General features: G+C 42.5%; 1 protein-coding gene across 1 annotated transcript; it reads left to right on the forward strand.

Annotated features, from left to right (window-relative positions):
- The first annotated feature begins 4,357 nt into the window (after positions 1-4,357).
- Positions 4,358-21,922, forward strand: tmem251 (transmembrane protein 251). Its single transcript, XM_083653598.1, has 4 exons — positions 4,358-4,491; positions 12,576-12,771; positions 14,063-14,269; positions 19,795-21,922. The coding sequence occupies exons 2-4, from the start codon at positions 12,580-12,582 to the stop codon at positions 19,936-19,938; spliced, it is 543 nt and encodes a 180-aa protein (XP_083509724.1). The 5' UTR covers positions 4,358-4,491; positions 12,576-12,579; the 3' UTR covers positions 19,939-21,922.
- Positions 21,923-22,982: the final 1,060 nt, after the last annotated feature.

Raw genomic sequence — 22,982 nt, forward strand, 5'->3', positions numbered from 1 at the left:
TTTTCTACTTTCCCCTATTTATTTAACAGTGCTACTTTCTAAGTGCTACTTGCTAAAAGTGTTTTAAAATGAGCTGATGTGCATAATTCCGAGCTGCTGTGCTGGACCTGAAGGCAACACGAAACCGGATTGGTCTGGTTTTCACATGGATGTATTAAAAGGACGGTTTTCATCTAGCATGTCTCTCTCCTCTCTGGCTGCATCAGCAGAAACACACGCACGCACGCACGCACGCGCACACACACACGCACGCACGCACGCACGCACGCACGCACGCACACACACACACACACACACACACGCACGCACACACACGCACGCACGCACGCACGCACGCACGCACACACACACACACACACACACACACACACACACACACACACACACACACACACATCTTTCTCTGCCATCATGGAGAGAAAGATAGAGAAATAATAACAGTAAGAACAACAACAACAACAATAATAATAATAATAATAATGACAACAACCATAATAATAATAATATTATAAATAATAACTTTTCTGTGTTCCAAAAAACTATCTAATCTGAAAACAGCGCACAAGTTATCTATGTGGCTAATACACAAAAATTTAAATGAACACCATATAAAACCATTTATGGGGGAACCCTGGGGGAACAATAACACTGTAACACACATCCGCCGGAACTGCTGGATCTGGGCCGGGCTTAGGTCTCAATGTAGGTAAGGTATTATGGGACACTTTTTGACTTTTTGCCTTTTGGAAGCTTTCTTGCCATGAATTAAAAAAAATAGCCCAACACATGATACATTTCTGTAATAGTCAAGATGTTACCTAACCTTCTGTGGTGGAATGAAGGTTACATCATATTCCAAGGAGGCGTGGCATCCCCTTTTGTGCAACTGACCCCAAATTCCTTTTTTCTGTAACGTTTTGCATTATGGGACAAAATGTTTGGTATTATGGGACAGAATGCCTTATGATGGATTTAGGCTAGTCTAAGCATTTACAGCACAATTTAATTCATACTTAAAGTGTAACTAACCCCCAAAACACTTTCTTTCAGCTTTTAACCAATATATATGACTTTGGGGGTGATGTGTGAAGAATTCTGGTCAAAATTTCCACATTTGACACCAAACTGTTGCCATTTGACCATTTGTATCATTTTTCAGCAGCATATCTGGCATAAATAAGCGCCCTCTAAGGGTGGAACACTGCTTTTTTTTCTTCTCAAATGAATGGGATATTAGGAACACACTGACGTCACAGTGTTCCCAAAGACTATGGGATTTCAAGATAATTACTCCCCTACCCCCCCTGTACCCTTTCGGCTCCTCAGAACTCCAAGCCTATTCCTATTGAAGTTTGCTCTTAACACTTTGAGTGCCACGGCCCTTGGGCAAAAGGTGCTGTACTGTGCCACATAGGCCGCAATGCATTTTAAAACAGTCATATAATTTCTTTAATAATTACTATGTAAACACTGAACACGCACAAATAACGATGAGACTCTCTTCTATCACCTGCAAAAAAAAGTTTATTGATCCCATTTTCCGTTCTTTAGTTATCAGCCGGAGAAGATAGCTTGATTTAACAAAAAAGAGCAGTTTTTTTCTAGAAGCTGAGATAATGGCCCTTTTGTGAAATTAAACATTTCAAACACATCACTGACTCTGAAGCTAATTTTCTGATGTAGTCACACCTCAAAAATAATTTCCTTCAATAAAACAGTGAAGGCCAGGGAATTTTGTTTGGAAGAATAATATTTTTAGCTGCAACCAGCAGCGCTGGCCCCTGCGTGCGCTGCTGGTTGCAGCTTCTTGCTGATCTTGATTTGCTGCTGATATTCTGGCTTGCGTTTGCCAACCCTGTCCTGCTGTCTGGGTCTGTCTGGGTCAGTGTTGTGTGCTGCTCTGCGTGCCCCACCTCCCCCCCTCCTCCCCCCCCCCCCTCCCCCCCCCCGTTGTGGGAGGAGTGTCTCTCTGCTCTGCTCGGCTCTGCTGTTTGCTCTGCGTGTGCTCAGCACTGAGAAGTCCGCTAGATCCAGCTTTTTTACAGCCGCGTGTACCAGCTCCCATGCTTCCAGTTGAGAATAATAACAAATCCACGGCTGATCATGCGAATGGGCTGTTGCAGCAGACACGGAGGTGCTCAATTGTGATAGCAGATTGGCTGCTGCAGGGGCACAGCTAAACGTTATGCTTCAATGAAGCAGCTGCATACGGACGGATGCGATGCGATTTCCTTTTCCCCAACGACTTCTTCTGTGTGTTTTACTCCACGTTCTCTCATCTGGAGTGCGCTGTTGCCACCTAAGGGTTCTGTAAAATAGGTTAGACACATTCAATAGCTCTCATATTGTAAGAGGCGATGTAAGAAGCTGAGATGGACACCCCCCCGTCAAAAAAACAATTTCGAGTTATTGACGCCATTTGGCGTTGCTGGCACTCTACGGTAAATTTCTAATGACGCCATATGGCGTCGCTGGCACTCAATGTGTTAAAATACTGAACCAAACGTTGTCAAAGTTGGCACGTCTTAATTATAGTTAGTTTCCCGCTGAATGTGTCACTACTTTATTAATATCTTACCTGGATAAGCTCGAATGATGATGTTTATATTATCAGTCCGAGTTGGAAGCACTGTCTCCAGCCCAGGCAGGCGGGAGCGGGCGGGAGAGAGTCGTACTGTAAACCTCATGCACTAGCCCCAAGCTCCGGGGGCGCGCGCAGCAGCAGCTGGGCTCTCTCGGACTCGGCCAGAGCAGAGAGAGCACAGTCTGACATTTCCGCGGCTATCAGTCCGACTTGGAAGCACTTTCTCTCGGCCAGTCAAACGGGAGAGTCTGCTCTCTCATGCACCCGCGGGGGCGCACGCAGCAGCAGCACACAGCAGCAGTGAGAGGCGGGGGCTTTCAACAGTCTGACATTTCAGCAAACAAATCTCGTCGCAGTTTAGCGGACATGTAAAATATAACGCTATACTACGACGTGACAACGTGACAAAGCTTCTCTAAACATATCGGCTAATATAATATCGTCACTGTGTACAAGCAACGCCAACTTTTCAGGAAATCAAGTCAGCAGAGCAGAGTGACTGGCTCTGTCTGTGTGTGTGTCCTCCTCGGGGGGATTTGCATGGGAACAGTCTGTGAGGAGGAGAAGAGCTCTGCCCTGCATTGCCTGCGCCCTGAGAGGAAAAATCAGAGGTGCTGCAACTTTTAACAAGAATCACGAAAAGCCCCAAAACGCAAATTAAAAACGGATTTCATTGCGCGGTTTATCTCTAGTTAGACGAGGGAATTACGTGGAGAAATCTCGCATTGTGTTACCCCAGAGCGAGAGGTTTGTCCTCACTGTGCTGTGTGCTGCGAGCAGCGAGGCTCTTTTAACGTAAGTTTAGACAAGCCACGCACACACACATGGGACAAAATGGGACAAAAATAATTAAATTTCTAGTTCGCCACTGAATGGCCAAATTGATATCACTTTCAACCATTTTGAGCAACACTCTTTCCATACAGACCACCAGCGTTGGCTAGTTGTTGATATTTATAAAAGATATTGCCCCTCTCAAATAAATTATTTTTGAGGCGGTAGGCAAACTGTAATGGCGTCCATTTCCGAAAAAAAATCTTGACTTGAACACAGCCAAAGAGTTTAGTATAGACAAGAGCATATGTCATTTCTTGGTTTTTTCCATAGGTATTTTCAAATCACTGTTCTGATACATATCTGGGGGGTTAGTCCCCCTTTAACTTTGATATCATTTTACATGCACATTTTCCTTTTCCTGTTCATCTTTATAAATTAAGACTCCATGTTCATTTAAACTGTTTTACTTAATATCTAAATCTCTGTAAACAATTCAAACAACAGAGGTTCATTAGTTCTTGATCATGGGATAGTTAGCTCAGGACTTGTGCCATTTTCTATCCATAGGCATCGTGCTTGACCAGTGTTTCGTGAGCAGGAATTTATGACTTCCGGTCAGGATTTTCCAGAATAAAAGCCGTCATTAAAAATCGATAAAATACACAAATTGAAGTGATGTCACACAAATTGAATAAATACCCATGCAAAGTTGCAAACTACACTCTAAATCAAATATAGGCATTATTAAATGCCTAATTAAAACAGACTTGTCATACAGAAACATAATTTGTATTGTATAGCTTTGTTTAAATGCTTAGTTTATTGTTTTAATGGGAAAACTAATCCTTTTCAAATGGCTTATGTCTGCTCTAGAGCAGCCAGAAGCCATTTGAAAAGGATTATTTTGAAGATTCAGAATCGTTCTCTTATTTTGAAAACCATCCACCGGAAGTCCTACACTCGCTAGTACGACAAAACGTCGGTAGTAAACTAGCTAGGCTGTTCTCCTTTGAGAGAGCCGAGTCTGGTGACGCGAGTGGAGCTGCAGACAGATCCTCTTGGATCTGAATGGATTTAAATCGAATCTGCTTCAAGGAGTTTGATCTGAACCAGACGTCTGTCATGTGAAGGTAAGGAGAAGACACACAGCTGAATGACAGCTAACGATCTAACCTAACTGGCTAACGAGCTAGCTAACTGGCTAACGAGCTACTGGCTAATGTTGATTTCGCCAAAAGCAGTGGCGTAACGTTAGTGTTGTAACTTCATAGGCCGACTGTGAACAGCATGATCATTACGTCACGATAAAAGCTCGACTTTAATGTTTTTTTTTTTTTTTTTTTGGACAACAATAGTAATACAATCACAAAGAATAACAGACAAACAAAGCTACAACGCCAGGGATTACAGAAAAAACATTGCAATTACAAAAAGAAAAAAAAAGTGCAGTATACATAGCCTATAAATTACAGTTAAAACAATATGCCAAAATTGGAGTGAAGTTGTGTGTGTGTGTGTGTGTGTGTGTGTGTGTGTGTGTGTGTGTGTGGTATCTATCTATCCATCTATCTTCTATCATCATCATCATCACTTTATAGGCAGACTCAAGGTCCAGTAAAAAACACTACATATAAAACAGGTAAACAACACAATAAGAACACTAGCAACTCAACAATACTACAATAAGACACTGTACCAGTGTTTCCAGATGGAAGACGGGTATCTAGTGTCACTGAAATTAGGCTGAGACAGCAATATTGAGCATATTCTGAGACATATTCAGACGACAGATAAACCTATACATCAGGTTTCTCAACAGGGCATGAAAGGTGTTAACTCCTGCTCCACAAAACATTTCACTGGCGCTGCAACACCTTGTAAAATGAACTCTGGATCATGTCCTGCTAGAGAGAGCAGGATATTTTCAGGTTTTGCCTTTCTAAACATCAGGGGTCTTTGTTAAGAAACAACTGGATATGAGCCGTTTTTTCTGCCAGTGGGGGGGGGGGGGGGGGCGGCGCGGTAGCATCTATCGAAAACAAGAAATGTGATAGGAAGCAGCTGTAGCTGAGGCAGTCAAAATAGTGGTCGCACCGTCGTCAATCACTGTGGGTGATCTATTTTACAAGTGGCAACTAGTCATATCTGATTAGTTTTAAATGTAGGCTATTTCTCCCCACAAAAGTTTGATAGCCTATCAGTCAGTCAGCTCCTATCCTCTACGCAGTGGAGAGGCACACAACACTGCCTGCTGATATAATTGGCTGCATCACGTTAGCGACAAATCTGGAGACTTCAAAAAGCATGTTTTAACGGAGTCCATTCCAACGAGGGGTGGCAATGTGCCAAAAAATGAGCGCTTCGCCTTGCTACATAAAGCAGCCCAGTCAAAATAGTCGTCGGACTGTCGTCAATCACTGTGGGTGATTTATTTTACAAGTGGCATTTCAAGTCATATCTAACTAGTTTTCAATGTATTTCTCCCCACACAAGTTAGGCTTTTTCTGACATGGGAGCAAGCAAGCAGCAGCAGCAGCAGACCTGATGCACTGGACCTGCCTGGCTGCAGCTGAAGCGCATTGGCCAAACAATCAATCAATCCGTTTTTGCAGCACTTGAGGAAACCGTGAGTTTGCTCGTTGATATAAGCGATTGCCCGAACGATTCATTAATTAATAAACTAGTGAACGTGAAGTGAGTCACGAGCCACACCTGCCCACTACGGATATGCGGATAATATCCTGCCAGCTGTTTAACATGAGCTGCGATTGCGTGGAAGCGGATCTTATACCGGTGGTCGAGGTAGATAAGATACGGACTCGCGGGAGTGCGCGTAGGCCGGCTAATTGTTGTTTAACATGCAGGCCAACCGGCTAGGTGCAGGTTATAATACGGATTCCACTGCATGTTAAGAAGTGGCTCTTGGCTTCCTAATAAGGATCCTCAGGCAGTCATTATAAGCAACCTGGAGCTTTTGAATGCTAGCCTGCTTAAACTTGACCCACAGGGGGGCACTATAGAGAGGAGTACAGTAGGCTCTAAACAGGTTTACTTTTACATCCTCTGAGCAAAAATAAAACTTCTTCCTCAGCATGTTAGCTTGAGCATACAGTACACGCCTCTGTTTGTACATGTCATCATCATCACTCATCTTGGGAACCAGTCATAAACTATCATCCATGCCTACACTGAATCTGCATTTGTCAGGGCAACCTATACAACAGGGGCCGGTTGCACCAACTGGTCTTAACTATGCCTGGTCGTAACTCCTACGTCGGTCTTAGTTAAGACCATGGACTTACGCCTGTTGCACCAACACGGCTTATGTCTGGTCTTAACTATGCTGGTCGTAGCAATGCTACGATGGTAGCTACCCTGATTGGATGATGTTGCAAAAAATGTGCCTCGCGACCTGCTTGGAGCACTGAGCCACTACGCTCTATCAGCCACTACTGTAAAACACCCTCCCTCCTCCCACCCTCCCTCGCTCCGGGGGAAAAATGGCGGCTATTGAGCCAGAAAGACAGTCTGAATGAAATTGAATGTAACGTTCCCAATTCTATGTATTAACTTCTAAAAAAACGAACGGCAACATTTTGGAAGGCTAAGCCACACAACTAGTTAGTTATAATCTAACGTCGTGCTTTCAAAGACGGCGAACTGGCGGTGTTACGACGATGACGGTCAAAAAGGTCTCCGCGGAGATCTCTGTTACAGGCAGGCTCTACGCCTCCTCCTGACCAGGCGTAAGAGTTACGCCTGGTCGTAGTGAAAATAAGGCTTAAGCCGTCTTGGTGCAACCGGCGTAGCTGTTAGGTCGTAAAGTTACGACCAACTTAGCTTAAAGGATGGGTTTTCCGTGGGGAATATGAATATATATTAAATCTCACGCCCCTAAGGTTTTCGAATCCGTTGAAATTTTTGAAATTGGAGGTTTACTCACAGAGATATCAACCGAAATCCACTCTGTGTGTGGGGGGGGGGTGGTGGGGGGGAGGTGCGGGTGCGGGGACTCGAAATACTACATTTCCCACAATGCACTGGGCTCGCGTGGCCTTCGTTTTTATGCCCACCCCTCAGGCATTTGGCTGATATCAAACTCCAGTAGGTGGCGGTAATGCACATATATGTTTGCCAACCGCCATAAAACTCAAAGAAGAAGAAGAAGAAGGCTTCGACAATGAAATATACAAAGAACAAGAAATAAATCGAAAATAAAATTGCCTCCAAATTGCACCAAATGTAAACGGTAGTATATATGTCGGGAGATGTCTTCATAAATTTTTTTTCATGCATTTTAAGGCATTTTCGTAGGAGTTACGCGCATCTGATGTTGTAACTATTTTCTGTAAAAATGTGTAAAAACGGGTACATTGCTCAGCGTTGATTTCGTTACTTCAACCCACCTACTACTAGATGTAAAATTTGACGAGCTTTCCAATGCCGCCAGTCCCGTGTCGATTAGTGCTTCCGTTCCCGAGATAATGGTCTCTTTGCAAGGAACTATGGGAAGCTAATATTAGCTACAGCAGGCTAGGCGGTTGACAAGATGGCTGCGTTTTTGTTTTGGTCAAGGCCTCTGAAGGGGCGTGGAGGACCTCTAGAGGCGGGACCATGGCCAACAACAGTTGTAGTTCATAGGTGCACGACTTCCGCAAGGCGGACTTAGGCCAGATGACGCGAAACGCGTCGGCTGGCCCAAAAAATATGTGAGAGATGCTTGATATCTCTGGCAGTGAATATCCAATTTCAAAAATTTCAACGGATTCGAAAACCTTAGGGGCGTGAGATTTAATATATATTCATATTCCCCACGGAAAACCCATCCTTTAAGACCAGTGTAAGACCAGTTGGTGCAACCGGCCCCTGAATGATAAGATCAAACTTCTGGGTGTAATAATTGACAGCCAACTGTCATGGGTGGAACACATTGACACTATGGTCAGGAAAATGGGCACCAGTATCTTTATGGCAAAGAAATGCATTCCTTATGTTCCACCACACATTCTGGGCCAAGTAGTCAAATCTCTAATCCTAAAACACCTGGGCCCGGTTGCACAAAGCACCTTAAGTTAAGATTTTCCTTAAAGTCGGAATTAAGGTTTCCTTAAAATAAAGTCTGTTGCACAAAACAACCTTAAGTCTTCTCCTCAAGGTCTCCTTAACATTTTTGCTCAAGTATTTAAGGTTTGCTACTTATCTTGCTCTTAATACTTAAGAAGCTCCTTAACTGTTGCACAAAAGACCTTAGCAACCAAAGTAAGGAAAAAAAACTAAGGTACCTCTGGCTCTACCTTAACCGCAACATGGCTGAGTTTATGGCGATACATGAAGAAAATTAACGCATCCCGAGAAGAGCGTTCCGAGACCGGGAGAACCCAATGGATACACTTAATGATGAGCAGTTGATTTTACATTATAGATTTGACCGTCAGTCCATTTATAATTTGTCCGAGCGTCTCGAGTTGGACCACCCAAACTTTGTGAATTAATTTTCATTGTTATTTCCTCCCACATTCGCTGTTTTCTGCTGGCTGTAATCAGTGGATCAAATTTACTTTTTAGTATCAGTTTTCTCCTATTGTATTCCTCCAATAGCATCGTCTTTTCCTCCCCTGACCAGTTTGATTTTATTTTATTTTGTTCTGCTGCCATTGCCTTGTCTTGTTTGTTTGTTGTTGTTCTGTTCTGTTAGGCGATATCACAAGTAGACGGACAATATACAGTCTATCTATGGCGGGACCCGCGGAGAAAGCGCACCCGTGACGGTCTCCATGGAAACAGCAGAATTTTACTGCCGTAAAATCTCTTCCAGTACAGTAAATGCCTCAGCGTTTTCCTTAACTAAGGAAACCTTTTAAGGATGTCTGTGCAACACCCTTAAAGGCCGGGTTTACCGTGGGGAACATGAATATATATTAATTCTTAAAAAATCTTAAATTTCGAATCCGTTGAAATTTTTGAAATTGCTTGTTCACAGCCAGAGAAAAAAAAAAATGAAAAAAAAAAAAAAAAAAAAAAAAAAAAAAATGGGCCAGGTGACGCGTTTCGACGCGAAACGCGTCACCTGGCCCAATTTTTTTTTTTTTTTTTTTTTTTTTTTTTTTCATTTTTTTTTTTCTCTGGCTGTGAACAAGCAATTTCAAAAATTTCAACGGATTCGAAATTTAAGATTTTTTAAGAATTAATATATATTCATGTTCCCCACGGTAAACCCGGCCTTTAAGTATATTCCTCAGCTGAGGAGAAATCAAACCTTAAGTGTCATACTTAAGGAGCAAACTTAAGGTGCTTTGTGCAACCGGGCCCTGGACTATTGCTCACCTGTATGGTCATCTGCATCAAAGAGCACACTGAGGAAACTACAGATTGTACACAACAAAGCCGCCAGACTCGTTTTACATTGCCCCATAAGAACAAACAGACAGCATGCACCGTAAATTCTCATGGTTAGCAGTTGAGAAAAGGCTTGTCTTAAGCACAGTCACATTCTTTAGCAACAGTATTTACACCACCAAACCAATTAATTCACAGTCAAATTGTCAAATGCAGGAACATCCATAGTCACTTCACCAGAACAGCAGTTGACGACCAAATCATGTTACCTCGCCCTAAATCAAACGCCTTGAAAAAAACAGTCATCTATCGTGCCATCAGTCATTGGAACAGCTGCCCATATCACATAAGTCAATAAAACAATAAATCCTCTCTCAAATTCCATTTAAGAACACATTCAGGTGATCAATAGTCCAGCTGTCTTCTCACAAATGTATGTACAATGTAACTTGTAACTAACAATGTAAGTAACAAACCCAAAATGCAAATGTGTTATATTACACATATCTGATATATATGATGTATTATGACAACTTGTAAACATCACACAAATGTGATCGTATGTATGTATATAAGACTTGTATTGTATTGCATTATTGTATTGTATTTGGACCCCAGGAAGATTAGCTGGTGCCACAAGCATCAGCTAATGGGGATCCTTTTTAAATAAATAAATCAATCACTCATTTGATCAGTTATAATATGACCCAAATATGTAGTTCTACAGCAAACTGCCAGCACCTGCCCAGACAGTTAAAAAGAAGGAAAGGAAAGATCCTTATCGCCTCTTGTTCTGCAGATCATAGTGACACTCTTTGTAGCATTGTATTTCACATCAAAACAACCTCCATAGTCAGAACAGATATTCAGCAACTGTTGGAAACCAGTACTACTCGGAGACAGGATAACCAAATCATCGGCATACATAAAGTGATTTACAATGGTATTACCAATCACATATCCCGTTCAGCAGCAGCTGAGCTGTACAGAGAGTTCATTCATATAAAGATTGAAGAGGGCGGGGGAAAGAAGCCCCCCCCTGACGGATGCCATTCTCGACACCAAAAGGAGCAGAGACCGTATTACCCCACCTTACTTACCTGCATGGTCTGGTTAGCATACCAGAATGCCAGGATTCTAATACTGCTATCAGGCACGCCCCTCTCCCTCAGCTTTAAAAACAGTTTCTGATGGTTGACTCGGTCAAATGCCTTAGAGGCATCAATACAACCCACTAAAACAGAGGAATTCTTACCTTTATACATATCAATAACCTCTTCCAATGCATAAATACAAAGGTCAGTACCATGCTTGGCTTTGAAACCAAACTCATTGTCAGACAGACGTGAATAAAAAGGAACTTAAATGATCTAATAAAATTTTCTCAATGACTGGCACCAAAGTGACCGACAACAAGGAGTCCAGCAGCAGCCCATGTGTCATGAGGCCTGTAAAACAGATGGAGAGCAGGACAGCAATACTGGGGCTTGCATGTTTAAGGCAGAGATATCATCATCATCACTATCATTAGTATCAGTCAGTATATTAATGGGAGCTAGGGCTCTGTCTGTCTGGGCTCAGTCTGTCTGTTTCTCTGTCCCACTGATAACATCATCAGTGATTTCATAAATTCACTCACACACACACACAAGGCTATAGTTTAGTGATGATGTCACTGATGACATCAGTGTAAGTTGTCGTTTGTTTTATAATCCTTTGAAAACGGCTGTGATTGATCCATACTCAATGATGAAAAGGTTTTTTAAGTAAGGATAATTAACGACTAGGTGTTGCGCCGCAGGCGTCTGGAACTCTGTTTACTTGGGGAACTGACTAATACCTGGAACAAGCGTTACATCCTGTCAGCTTCTCATGCAGTTTGTTGAACAACGTTGCTGTGCTATTTGATTAAATAGCTCAGCCAGACCATGCTATAAAATAACCCTCAGTAGAGATATAATGCTGGTTTTCTCTGTCCCTGAAGTGAAACCATTGACCATTATTAACCATTATTATGTGTGAAACTGATCGTGCGTTCCTTTATCGCAAAATAACTGGGATGTGGAGGCTAAATGACATCACATCTGTTTTGTTAGCGTTCCATTTGCAGAAAACTTGAGCTGGGAAGTTCACTGTTCATTGGTCAGATCCAGTCGCTAGCCAGGCTAGCCATTGTTAGCAATAACAATTGACAACATGACATTTTGCGGCATTTTGCGCATACAAACACTGCAGCCTCATGTCCACACAGATAGAAGTTAGGCAGTGCTGTGTGTACAGCTGATTTAATGAGACACAAACAAAACAGAAGTGCTAAACAATATTACTACTACTGTTGTTGCGCGGCGCAGCCATCTTGGTTTTTTGAGGTTGGGGCTGCTGAGTCTCCTACGAGTTTGGAATGGGAAATACCAGCTCCGATGACGTCACCGCCCAGCTCATGACCTTTGAAGTCGTAAGATTATCAGTCCCCAGTTATAAAGGAATGCACAATGAAAGAGTCGGGCCAGCGCAATGCATTCTGGTTGTTGTAGTAGAATTCCCCCTTAGAGTGAACTACAGCCGTTTTCTCAGTTTTCTCCTATCAAAGGATTCCAATTAAAAAAGTAATTGCACATTTCAATTACATAGGTGGCCTAGATTTAATAAATGACCATATTCACAATGGTGAATATATATTATTGATGCAAAAAGTCCATGGAAAACCATGGGCAAAACCCACGTGACAAAATGACAGGAAGTGAGTTGAAGTTGGGTCGTCTTGCTTGAAATCCCATCATCTTTGGTTTTATCTTTTCAAGGAAAAGGAGTTAGGAGTGACTATTCGAATTCAGTCCCGGTCTATGGTGTTGACCCTCTGTGTGTGTGTGTGTCACAGGGTGATGACATCATTCCGGCAGAGGATGGGCTGGCTGTGTGTGTTCCTCTACCTGCTTCTGAGCGTGCTCACTGTGCTCTACGTGTCCGAACTGCCTGAGGGGCGGAGCTTCAGCCTGCAGCTGGTCGCTGAAGGGCGGGGCCAGGCCCAGGAGGGTCGGGGTCAGGCCCAGGAGGGGCGGGGCTTCAGCCTGCAGGTATGTATCAGTCAAGTTTACTTGTATAGCCCTAATTCACAAGCATGTCTCAGAGGTCTTTACAGAGAATGTGTCTAGCTAACTCTAGCTACGCACTATCAATAAACAGGATTGAACAATATTATATTAGAGAGAGAGGGAGAGAGAGAAGAGAGAGCAGAACAAACTGGGGCTGGGCGATACGGTTGAAATCAATTATCACAAACACACCTAAAACTAAGGTAACACATTATCTTTCTTATTTTCAACCTAATGTGTTCAAGTGAATTCAATGGTTTGTTTTTTTATATGAATTAGCAGTAGTGACTAGGGCTGCAACTGACGATTATTTTTGATAATCGATTAATCTGTCTATTATTTCTTCGGTTAACCGATTAATCGGATACAAATAAATGTGCGGATTTGATGCCAATAATTTTTATTTACAAGTCTGGAGCACCGGACCTGGTCTCCAATGACAGACCAATTTCCATCTTACCCATGCTCTCAAAAGCTTTTGAGAGAACAGTTGCTAAACAACTTGTTGATTACCTCGAAAGCAACCATCTACTGCACCCTAAACAATTTGGGTTTAGAGCAGGGTATTCAACAGAGTTGGCAAACTGTTATCTCACAGAAACCATAAAACAATTACTAGATGAAGGAAATGTAGTGGTGGCAGTATTCTTGGACTTGAAAAAAGCCTTCGATACTGTCAACCACGACATTATCCTAAATAAGCTCAAAGCATATAACCTCTCAGATGAGACAATCGCTTGGTTTGGATCATATCTTGAGCATAGAGAGCAATGGGTTAGATCACATTCTACTCTGTCAACTGTCCAGACTTGTCGAATGGGAATTCCACAAGGTTCTATTATGGGCCCCACACACACACACACACACACACACACACACACACACACACACACACACACACACACACACACACACACACCACAAACCACACACCACACACCACACACACACACACACACACACACACACACACACACACACACACACACACACACACACACACACACACACACACACTTTAATCTCTTTATTTGGATTTTCGATTAAAGACATAATCACATCAAAATCCAAATGTATCTCAGAGTCAAAATGGACCGTGATAGTGAACTGATGTTAGTTTAGCAGCTGTTAGCCTACCTCCATCCTAATCTAAACTGCTTTATACGTAAATCCACTGATTACAACGTCCGATCTTCTGCTTGCTCTCAGTGAGACTGTATAAATAAAGGTTTTCTGAACTAAATTAAAGCATGAGCTGTCAAACTGCTTCCAGGTGGAGCAGAGCGAGCCGGGCGGAGCGCCGGGGACGGAGTCCGTGCTGCCGGGGATGCAGCCTGTGCTGTCGGAGGCGGAGCCTGTGCTGTTGGGGGCGGAGCCTGTGCTGTCGGGGGCGGAGCCTGTGCTGTCCTGGTTGTGGAGCTTTGGATCCCGGCTTCCGCCCTGGCTGTGGGCCTTCCTCTTCCTGGTGCCCTACCTGCAGGTTAGGACTGGACCATATGGCCAACATCTATATCACCATATACTTCATACTAGGGATGCAAGAGATGGATCTTTTCAGCCGATACGATAACCGATAAATATCTGCTTCTCCTGGTGATAACCCATGTGATAATCCGATAATTATCTAACACTTTTGTATTCAATAAAATAAGTTCTTAAAGGTATACTATGCAATTATTTAATGAAAATAAATAAATATATATATATATATATATATATATATATATATATATATATATATATATATATATATATACTATATATATATATATATATATATATATATATATATATCCTTATAGAAAAGGTTTCCGTCAAAAACAAATTTTCACGCACAGAATACTGTTTCAGTGTGTTTATGGACAGACACTGCCCCTGCCAGATTTTGGTGCAGTTTACAATAATACAATAATAATAGTTTACAATATTGTTTGGCTCTTCCCGGGATGTTTCAGGCGGGGGCACTGTAGAACCAGTGGGCAAGCCCATCCCCTTTCCCCTGAAGATGCGGAAGTCTTTGTTTAAGCTGTAATTCCTCAAATGACCACTTGAGGCCACTTGAGGCAGGACTCAGAAGTCCCGTCGTTCCTGTTAAAATGCCCCACTTTGTAACAGTAATGAAACATCTTTACAGCCTGGACTGAAACACGGTTTTGGTCTATAAGATAATTTCACCTTTTCATAACAAACTGTGGGGGGGTCATATCTTATATAACTCGCCCGTTTGGAATAAAATAGATGATAGAAAAGGGGATGATTGACAGTTTGCCTGTCCAGTGATCGCGCAGCTTGCCGATCACTGACCAATAGCAGGCAGAGCTGTGGCTAGATCTCAACCCATTCCCTCCTACTCTGCTGACGAAAAATCAAGATGGCGATGGCCAACGAATCAACTCCAAATGGGAGACCAAAATGAATGGGATAGCTTTGTGGGGGCCCCAGACAATAACATCGCTCACAGGGCAACAGCCCAGCCATTAGCGTTGCTGAGATGTTGTGAGAGGGATCAGCACAGCACAGTGGAGTCAGCGCAGACTAAACAAGGAAGCGCAGCACCTTTGTAGAACACTCCAAAACTAGGGATGTCGAAAATCATAATTTTTTTGGACCGACAACCGACCCTCCATTAGCCGACTATTGGTCGGTTAACCGAGAAGATTAAAATGCGCTATTTGACTGTCTGTGCCCCATTAAACCATTAGGCCTACCAAATGCTAGATTTTTTTTCAGTAGAAAGCATTTATTTTTACATCTACAAGCAGAAAAAAACACATTAACAAAACAAAAAGACAAGCCATCTAAACAAAAACATTCCTCCAATAGGCTATACTGCTTAGAGCTGCACGCTTTACATATTAAGGACACGTCATGACACGCAGCCGCCCCGTGAAGTACGTGTTTGAGCAGATGACAGCCCAGGCTGCAGGGTGCACGCTGAACGCTGTGAGATGAGCAAGGTGTCGCGTTTCAGCCCATGTGCTCCTCTCCTGACCAAACTGAAAACCCGTTCAAACCACCTCTCTCTCTCTCTCTCTCTCTCACTGTTAGTAGTTAATGTTAGTAGCCTATGGTAGGCTGTCAGTGTTGATGGTAGAATTAACTTGTTAAAGACAAAATGTATAATGCAAATTTGATGCCCTCCCTCTCCCTCCCTCCCTCCCTCCCTCTCTCTCTCTGTCTCTCTCAAGTAAAACCTACCCACATGGCATGGCATGTGTTTAGGGGACGTGCAACATTTTTTTTTACCGTTTAAATGATAGTATTAATTGGTTAATGTTGAAACGGTCGATTATCGGTTAAACGGTTATCGGTCGACATCCCTACTCCAAACAGCTGTTTGGAGATTGTGGTCTCTATCGTTGCATCGGCCTATAAACAGCGCCCGGCGCAGCGCAGATTAGTGGGCGTGGACCGGCCCACTCGATATTTACAGGCGGCCTTAAGCATTATAACCACGCATTTTAAGAGTAAAATTATGCACAATCTGCTCATTGGAGAAGTGCAGTAAACGAATCACAAGCTTCCCTTTTAAGCTCCAATTCCACGGAGCGATCCAGTCCAGTCAGAAAAGCCAAGCGCTCTGAGCTCCCCCCCTCCCTCTTTCATCCCCGTCTGTCTCAATATATTATTCCATACTATTATGTTTCTCAAACCTATCTAACTGCAGTTTAAATACTGCAAGCATGTAAATACGCTACACTATAGCAAGATCAAAGTGAAAAGAATGTTCTAAACGCATTGGCTAGAAAAATATAGCCTATCCCTATGTGGCCTATGTCATGATGAGATTAGATTGGTGAAAGATTGTCCAGATTAGAATGATATAGTTTTCTCTCGCTACCTTTTCTTCTCCAGTGCTGCAGATGATGCACATAAATATAGCCTACATTATGTAAAGTCATTGCATAAATGTGTTTTTATTGTAAAAGTAAATGTGAAGTAAGCCAAGTCTTATTGGAGCGGAGCGGACATCACAGTAGAACCGTGTTACGGCTGTCTCTCATCTAAATCACGTTGTATCTGCAAGGGATATATATACCACCTGGGTTGCATATATGTTTCACATAGGGTTGTGTTTGGATTTCTATGTTTTATTTTGGCCAATATTGAAATGTTCGAGAATTGCATGTTGTGGGAACAGAAAGATTATTTCTATCTACCACTTTAGGCAATTTATGCTGATTTGATTTCTTCTCGAAATGTATTAGCCTCAATGCATGCTGGGAGATTTGAGGGAGTGAGAGAGGGCGAGAGAACAGCTTTTTTCCCATCGGTCTTTGTGCTGCGCGAGAGAGGGAGTGAGAGGGAGTGAGAGAGAGGGAGAGAGGGGGAGAGAACACCCTCTGAATAACAGGCGCTCAAAACTACGATATAACAACTTTTTTCCATTGGTCTTTGTGCCTGTTTGACGCGCGAGAGAGAGAGAGAGAGAGAGAGAGAGAGGGAGAGAGTTTGAGATGGCAGAGGAGAGCTCCGCGCAATTACGCACAGTAGCCTAATATAACCGGCGCACTGAATAAGGCCTGGTTTTGAAAAGCGCTAAGCGCTAAATTAACGCCAGGGGGGAAGATATCGTTAGGCCGGTATTTAAAGGTCCCAATTCGTGCAGCTGTAACCTCTTAAAAACGTGTGTCTCTGGTCCATAAAACATGATTCTGGATTAATTTGTCGAAAATATAGCAACCCCGTTTGTTGTGACGGAGTTGTCCCTTCCTCATCTCGTTGCGTCCCAAGAATGGTCTGTTTCTATAATATATTCAGAACTAACAGTTCCCATTGGCCGCTGAGGGAGAGCCCGCCCCAGGCTCCCAGCGGCCAATCAGATTAGCGTCTGTGGACCAGCACGCTAGGTTGTGTCCACAACTAACGTTAACAACGCTACGCTAAAGAGGACATCTCAAAATGCCTAGACTTACCGAATGCACCTCCGCAGTTGCTGGATCACGTACAGTTGGCGTCGCTCCAGCTAGAAGTGTTAATTTTGTGGCTATAGACAAAATGGTGCAGGTAGCTTGTGTGAGAGAGACGCGCGCAGTATGCTTGAGGACCATCGTGACGTCCCAATACCCCGTCTGGGGAACAGAGCGTTAGGGGGCGTGGCTTGAAGGAGACTGCAGGGGGGAGCTAGATAGGGACAAATTCAACTGTGGCAGTTCTGAGCTTGTTACAGGGAGGGCTGACAGCAGTATATATGCATTTACAAGTAAAAACAGCTTTTGCACGGAATGGGACCTTTAAGGCCGAAACGCCCATTCTGGCCTATTCTGGCACTGCGCCACGCCTCTTCGGCGTAAAGCGCAATTCGGGGCCTAAAACCATGTTGCTATCTTCCAGAGGCAGGCGCAAGGCGCGTTTTTTTGCCTTTAACGCCAGTTTTTGCGCCTAAGGCCACTGGGAAGATAGGGCCCAGTATCTCCATAGTTTGAAGGTAGGTGTGTGTTTATTTGTGCCTTTATAACATAACAGCTGTGAAACTATCAGAAAAAAACTTTTAATACCTGCGTTTCAACGGTTTTCTGCCGCTCTCTCTCCCCATGTATTGTCAAGCTCACTCGACCACATAAACACAGAACACAATGTAAACAATGTCTAACTGCCACAGTATTGAAGAATGAAAATGTATGTTTTTGATTGGAAACGTTTCTATAAGGATAACACATGTTTTTATTGAAAGAGTTGCATAGTATACCTTTAAAGGGATAGTGCGCATTATTGGACATAAAGTTGTATGAACTCCATACCAGTTGTAGAATGTAGAGCTGACTTGCCGATCCATGAGTCCCGTGGGCGGAGCTCTATCTTGATCTGAGTGGAGAAAAACGAGTCCCGACGGACATTCTAGGGTCACGGAGTTATCAAGTTTGACTCCTAAAGAAAGCATGCATGTGTTATGACATCTCATTTCAAAAATAAAACTGCAGTCTTGCTGTTGATTAGACCACGCTATTTATTGGGGCGGCTGTAGCTCAGGAGGTAGAGCGGGTCGTCCACTAATCGCTTTGGATAAAAGAGGTCGGTGGTTCGATTCCCGGCTCCTCCAGTCTGCGTGTCGAAGTGTCCTTGGGCAAGATACTGAACCCCAAATTGCTCCCGTTGGTGTGCCAGCACCCTGCGTGGTAGCCTGCTGCCATCGGTGTGTGAATGGGTGAATGTAACTACTGACTGTAAAGCGCTTTGGATAAAAGCGCTATATAAATGCAGGCCATTTACCATTTTAGGCCATTTATTGGCACTACTTTCTGGCTCTGCACTGCATCCACGCTGGTCACTAACACTGTGTACAGGTGTGTCAGACACAGCGTGCTCTGTAAACGGGCTACTAAAACATACTAAACATGTAGATTTGAGGGGATGTCTTTATGAACCTGAATACACTGATGAGGAACTTGACAGATCGACCTAGAATGGGCAGAGAGAGAGAGAGGGGCGGTCTGTTGCTCAGGAGGGCGGCTGTAGCTCAGGAGGTAGAGCGGGTCATCCACTAATCACTTTGGATAAAAGAGGTTGGTGGTTCAATTCCCGCCTCCTCCCTCCTGATGGTGTGCCTGCATGGTAACCTGCCGCCATCGGTGTATGAATGGGTGAATGTAGTTTTTAGTCCCACATCGACCAGCCAATCAGGCATCTCCGACAGTATATGTCTGAAATAACTGCGAGTGGATAGGCTCTCATCCAGACTGATATGAAGAGTGCTGAAAACTGCAATTCATAGGGGCTGGATATACCAGGCTAATAAATGACCATATTAGTCAAAACTGCCAAGAACGCCCATTTATGTCACAACAGATGTCTGCAGCAGCAGCTATAAACAAACCAACGTGCCAAGTCTATCGTATTCTGCCTGAACACATTGACTGACTCACAGAGTCAGTGGCTGATACTGTAAATAATATCTATTGAAAATATCAGAAATATATTAAAACAATAGATAGTTATTATTGAGTAAGATGTCAATATGATCAATAATAATAGAGATGTATTGACCCCCCCCCCCCCCCCCCACAGGTGTTCCTGTTCCTCTACTCGTGCACGCGGGCCGACCCACGCTCCGTGTTTTACTGCCTGCTGCCGTTCTGCCTCTGCAACAGACACGCCCTCAGCAAGCAAGCGTCCAATCAGATCGCACACCTGCAGCTCATCGACACCTGAGACACGCCCCTTCAGCAAGCAGCCGTCCAATTAGATGGCATGCCTGCAGCTCATGGCCTGAGGACGAGATGTTGCGGACCCAGACGTGGACTCTGTGGACTGGAGTCTGTTTTGATCAACTGGAGTCTGTTTTGATGACTTGGACTTGGAAGTGAACTGACTTGACTTAAGACATGATGATCAAATGAGTTGTTTGTGTTCATTTTATGTTTATTATGTTTTTTGATAGTGGTTGATCAGTTTGAGTCATTTTTTAAGGAAAAAAGGCAAAATTTCTTTGATTGCTGCTTTGTAAATGTGAATATTTTCTTGTGTCTTTCAAGGATCCTACAAAGAAGGATAAGATATCATTCACATCACAGTGTTTGATTTTGCTTATTTCTTATTGAAGTTTACAAATGTACAAACAACATTGGCATTGACAGTATACTCTACACAACAGAGTAGGCTAAATACCTAATGTTGTGTCAAAGAAATAATAAAAGAGAGAAAAGACAAGCAAAAGAAAAAAGCAATATTCCAGGGGTTAAATTACTTTAAACTGCTCAAATGAAAAGTATGATTTCTGAGCATTTTTGTTTTTCATACGTTGTACAGATTTGGAAAATGTTAAAGGCCGCTAAACAGGATTGTGTTTTGCTGTATTTTACATTTGTGTATAAAATATTTTGCCAAAATAAGTAACAGGGTTTGTACGGTCATGTAAAAACCTGGAAAATCATGGAAATTTGAAATACAATTTCCAGGTCATGGAATAGTCTTGGGGGGGGAAATTAAATCCCCAAAGTTTTAGAAAAGTCATGGAAATTTGTTTAATAAATATTTTCATGATGTTCATTTACACCGAGCTTAATATAATATGCGTGCTTTTAAAAGAAGCAATGTAACATCAGTGTGTTTGTTTACGCTTCAACTCCCAGCCGTGGGCATGCCCCCTCCCCCAGCTGTTTACCCCTGAGAGGAAGTGACCAGGTCGCTTGCAGACAGAGTGCAGTTACGCGGCACCTCCCCCCGACTGCATGAGCAATCAGTAGCTGTGATCACTGATCATCAAGACGTCAAGTCAATTGTGTAAATTATTCAATAAAAATTTTACGGTTTTAAGTAGAAATGCTGGTAGAGTATCAATGCTAGATTTCATCCATGAATTCAAATTAGACCAAAAACTATTAGTAATATTACAGTGAAAAAAACAATTGATCTGTTGTCTCAATCTCTGTATTATAAAAATGGTAAAAAGCGTTGAGGGTCAGACTTTGGGGCCAGTTGAAGTGAATGGGGAGGGGGTAAGTCCCACTATAAACCATCATTCAGTATCTGTTGACACTAATTCACGGCTGATTCCTTTTTAAAATCTAAATATGCATGTTAGTTTTCCTTCTTATTGGTTTCCAAACAGATCGTGAGTGTCCAGCAGCTGGATAAAGCTCAACTCAAGCCCCTGTTTGGTCCAAAATGGAGCTATATTAGCTAAACTACATCATGATACATGACTGAACAGGGCATCAGTCAATATCACGTAATGTCTTTTCTTTAATCTGGTGGAATCAAAGGTGAAACGACACAGATATGATGTTTTGTGGGACTGACCCTGCCCACTTCAATAGAACTGGCCCCAATGCAAAATCTGAACGCTGTGAGTGATGTCTTATCCTTCTTTTTAGGGTCCTTGGTTTCTTTCCTCCTCTATGACAGTAAACTGAATAATTAATTGATTAATCGAGAAAATAATCATTAATTGCAGCACTGTTGGCAATGTTCACATAATGTGTGTGTGTGTGTGTGTGTGTGTGTTTGAGTGGTGAGCACACACTGGACATAGCTCTGTCCTGATTGCTCGACCATTTCTCTGTTTAAACAGGACGGAGGGATTTTTTTTATTGAGGAGAAATTAAGAAATAAGAGAAAGCTTTTATAAAGTTATGTTTTTTTGATTATATTTATTTCACTGAAGATCAATAATTAAAATACAGATTGAATTCATTGTCTTACTTTTTGAACTTTTTTAAATTTTGGTCACAGTGAAATGTTCTATGTTCTGATTCTAAATACAGCTGAATCGCTTGGTTTGACCAAGTAAAACTTTTATTAGTGATGATGATTGAAATGAATGAAATCTCTTAGGTCCCATGCTGAAACCGGAAGAGGGCGCGACTCTGGCTATACTATAAGACTCAAGCCAAAGTCCTTTCATTATAAGTAATTTAAGAGCAGAGCAGCTTGAAAATAAATTTGAGTGAACAGCGGGGGCGGGAGGGGGATGAAATATTGTTTCTCTGAATTATAGAAAACACAGCTAGCCCGTCCATATTTAGCTTAAATCTTTCCAACACTTCTTTTTATCTGGCAAACTCCATGTAAAGTCTTTCACTTAATACAATAAGTATTTAGGATACTTTGTAATACTGTAAGTATTTGAATACTTTATTATTAAGACAATAACTATTTGGATACTTCATGTATTTCGAATATTATTATGACACAATAGGCTGCTATGTATTTAGGATACTTATTAATAGAACAATTATTTAGATTATAGCCTAATTACGACAAAGTTTAGTTGTACAGGGACAATGCACACCAATCAACATTGCTGCACATGTGCCAGTTGTAGCTGCAGCTAATTTTCAACTAGTCCCTCCCTACTGTCAATGCTCCCTGGTCAAGGTGTTGATTGCTGGATAAAACAGTAGAAAACTATAAAAACAAGCAATTAATCAGATAGACAATGCATCCATGCAGCATCATGACAAGAGAGGAGGGGGGGGGGGGGGGGCAATATGTCATTGAAGCTATTTTGAGGATGGACTGACTGTCAACTATACTCCCTCAAAAGTTGTGCATCATTCATCATGTCCAGTGGGTTTTGCCTGTCCCGAATAATGCGTTGTAGTATCTCCTCTTGAATCACCATAAATTTAGCCATTTTTCAACAAATAATTTCACACACATGTACATTTAAGTGAACTCATTTTTTTCCTAAGGGATACTTAGATGAAGATTTAAGGGCAACCTTTGCTTAAGTGGTTTTATGCAACCGGGCA

Source organism: Poromitra crassiceps (genome assembly GCF_964638095.1).
Source record: "Poromitra crassiceps genome assembly, chromosome: 17".
NCBI lineage: Eukaryota > Metazoa > Chordata > Actinopteri > Beryciformes > Melamphaidae > Poromitra > Poromitra crassiceps.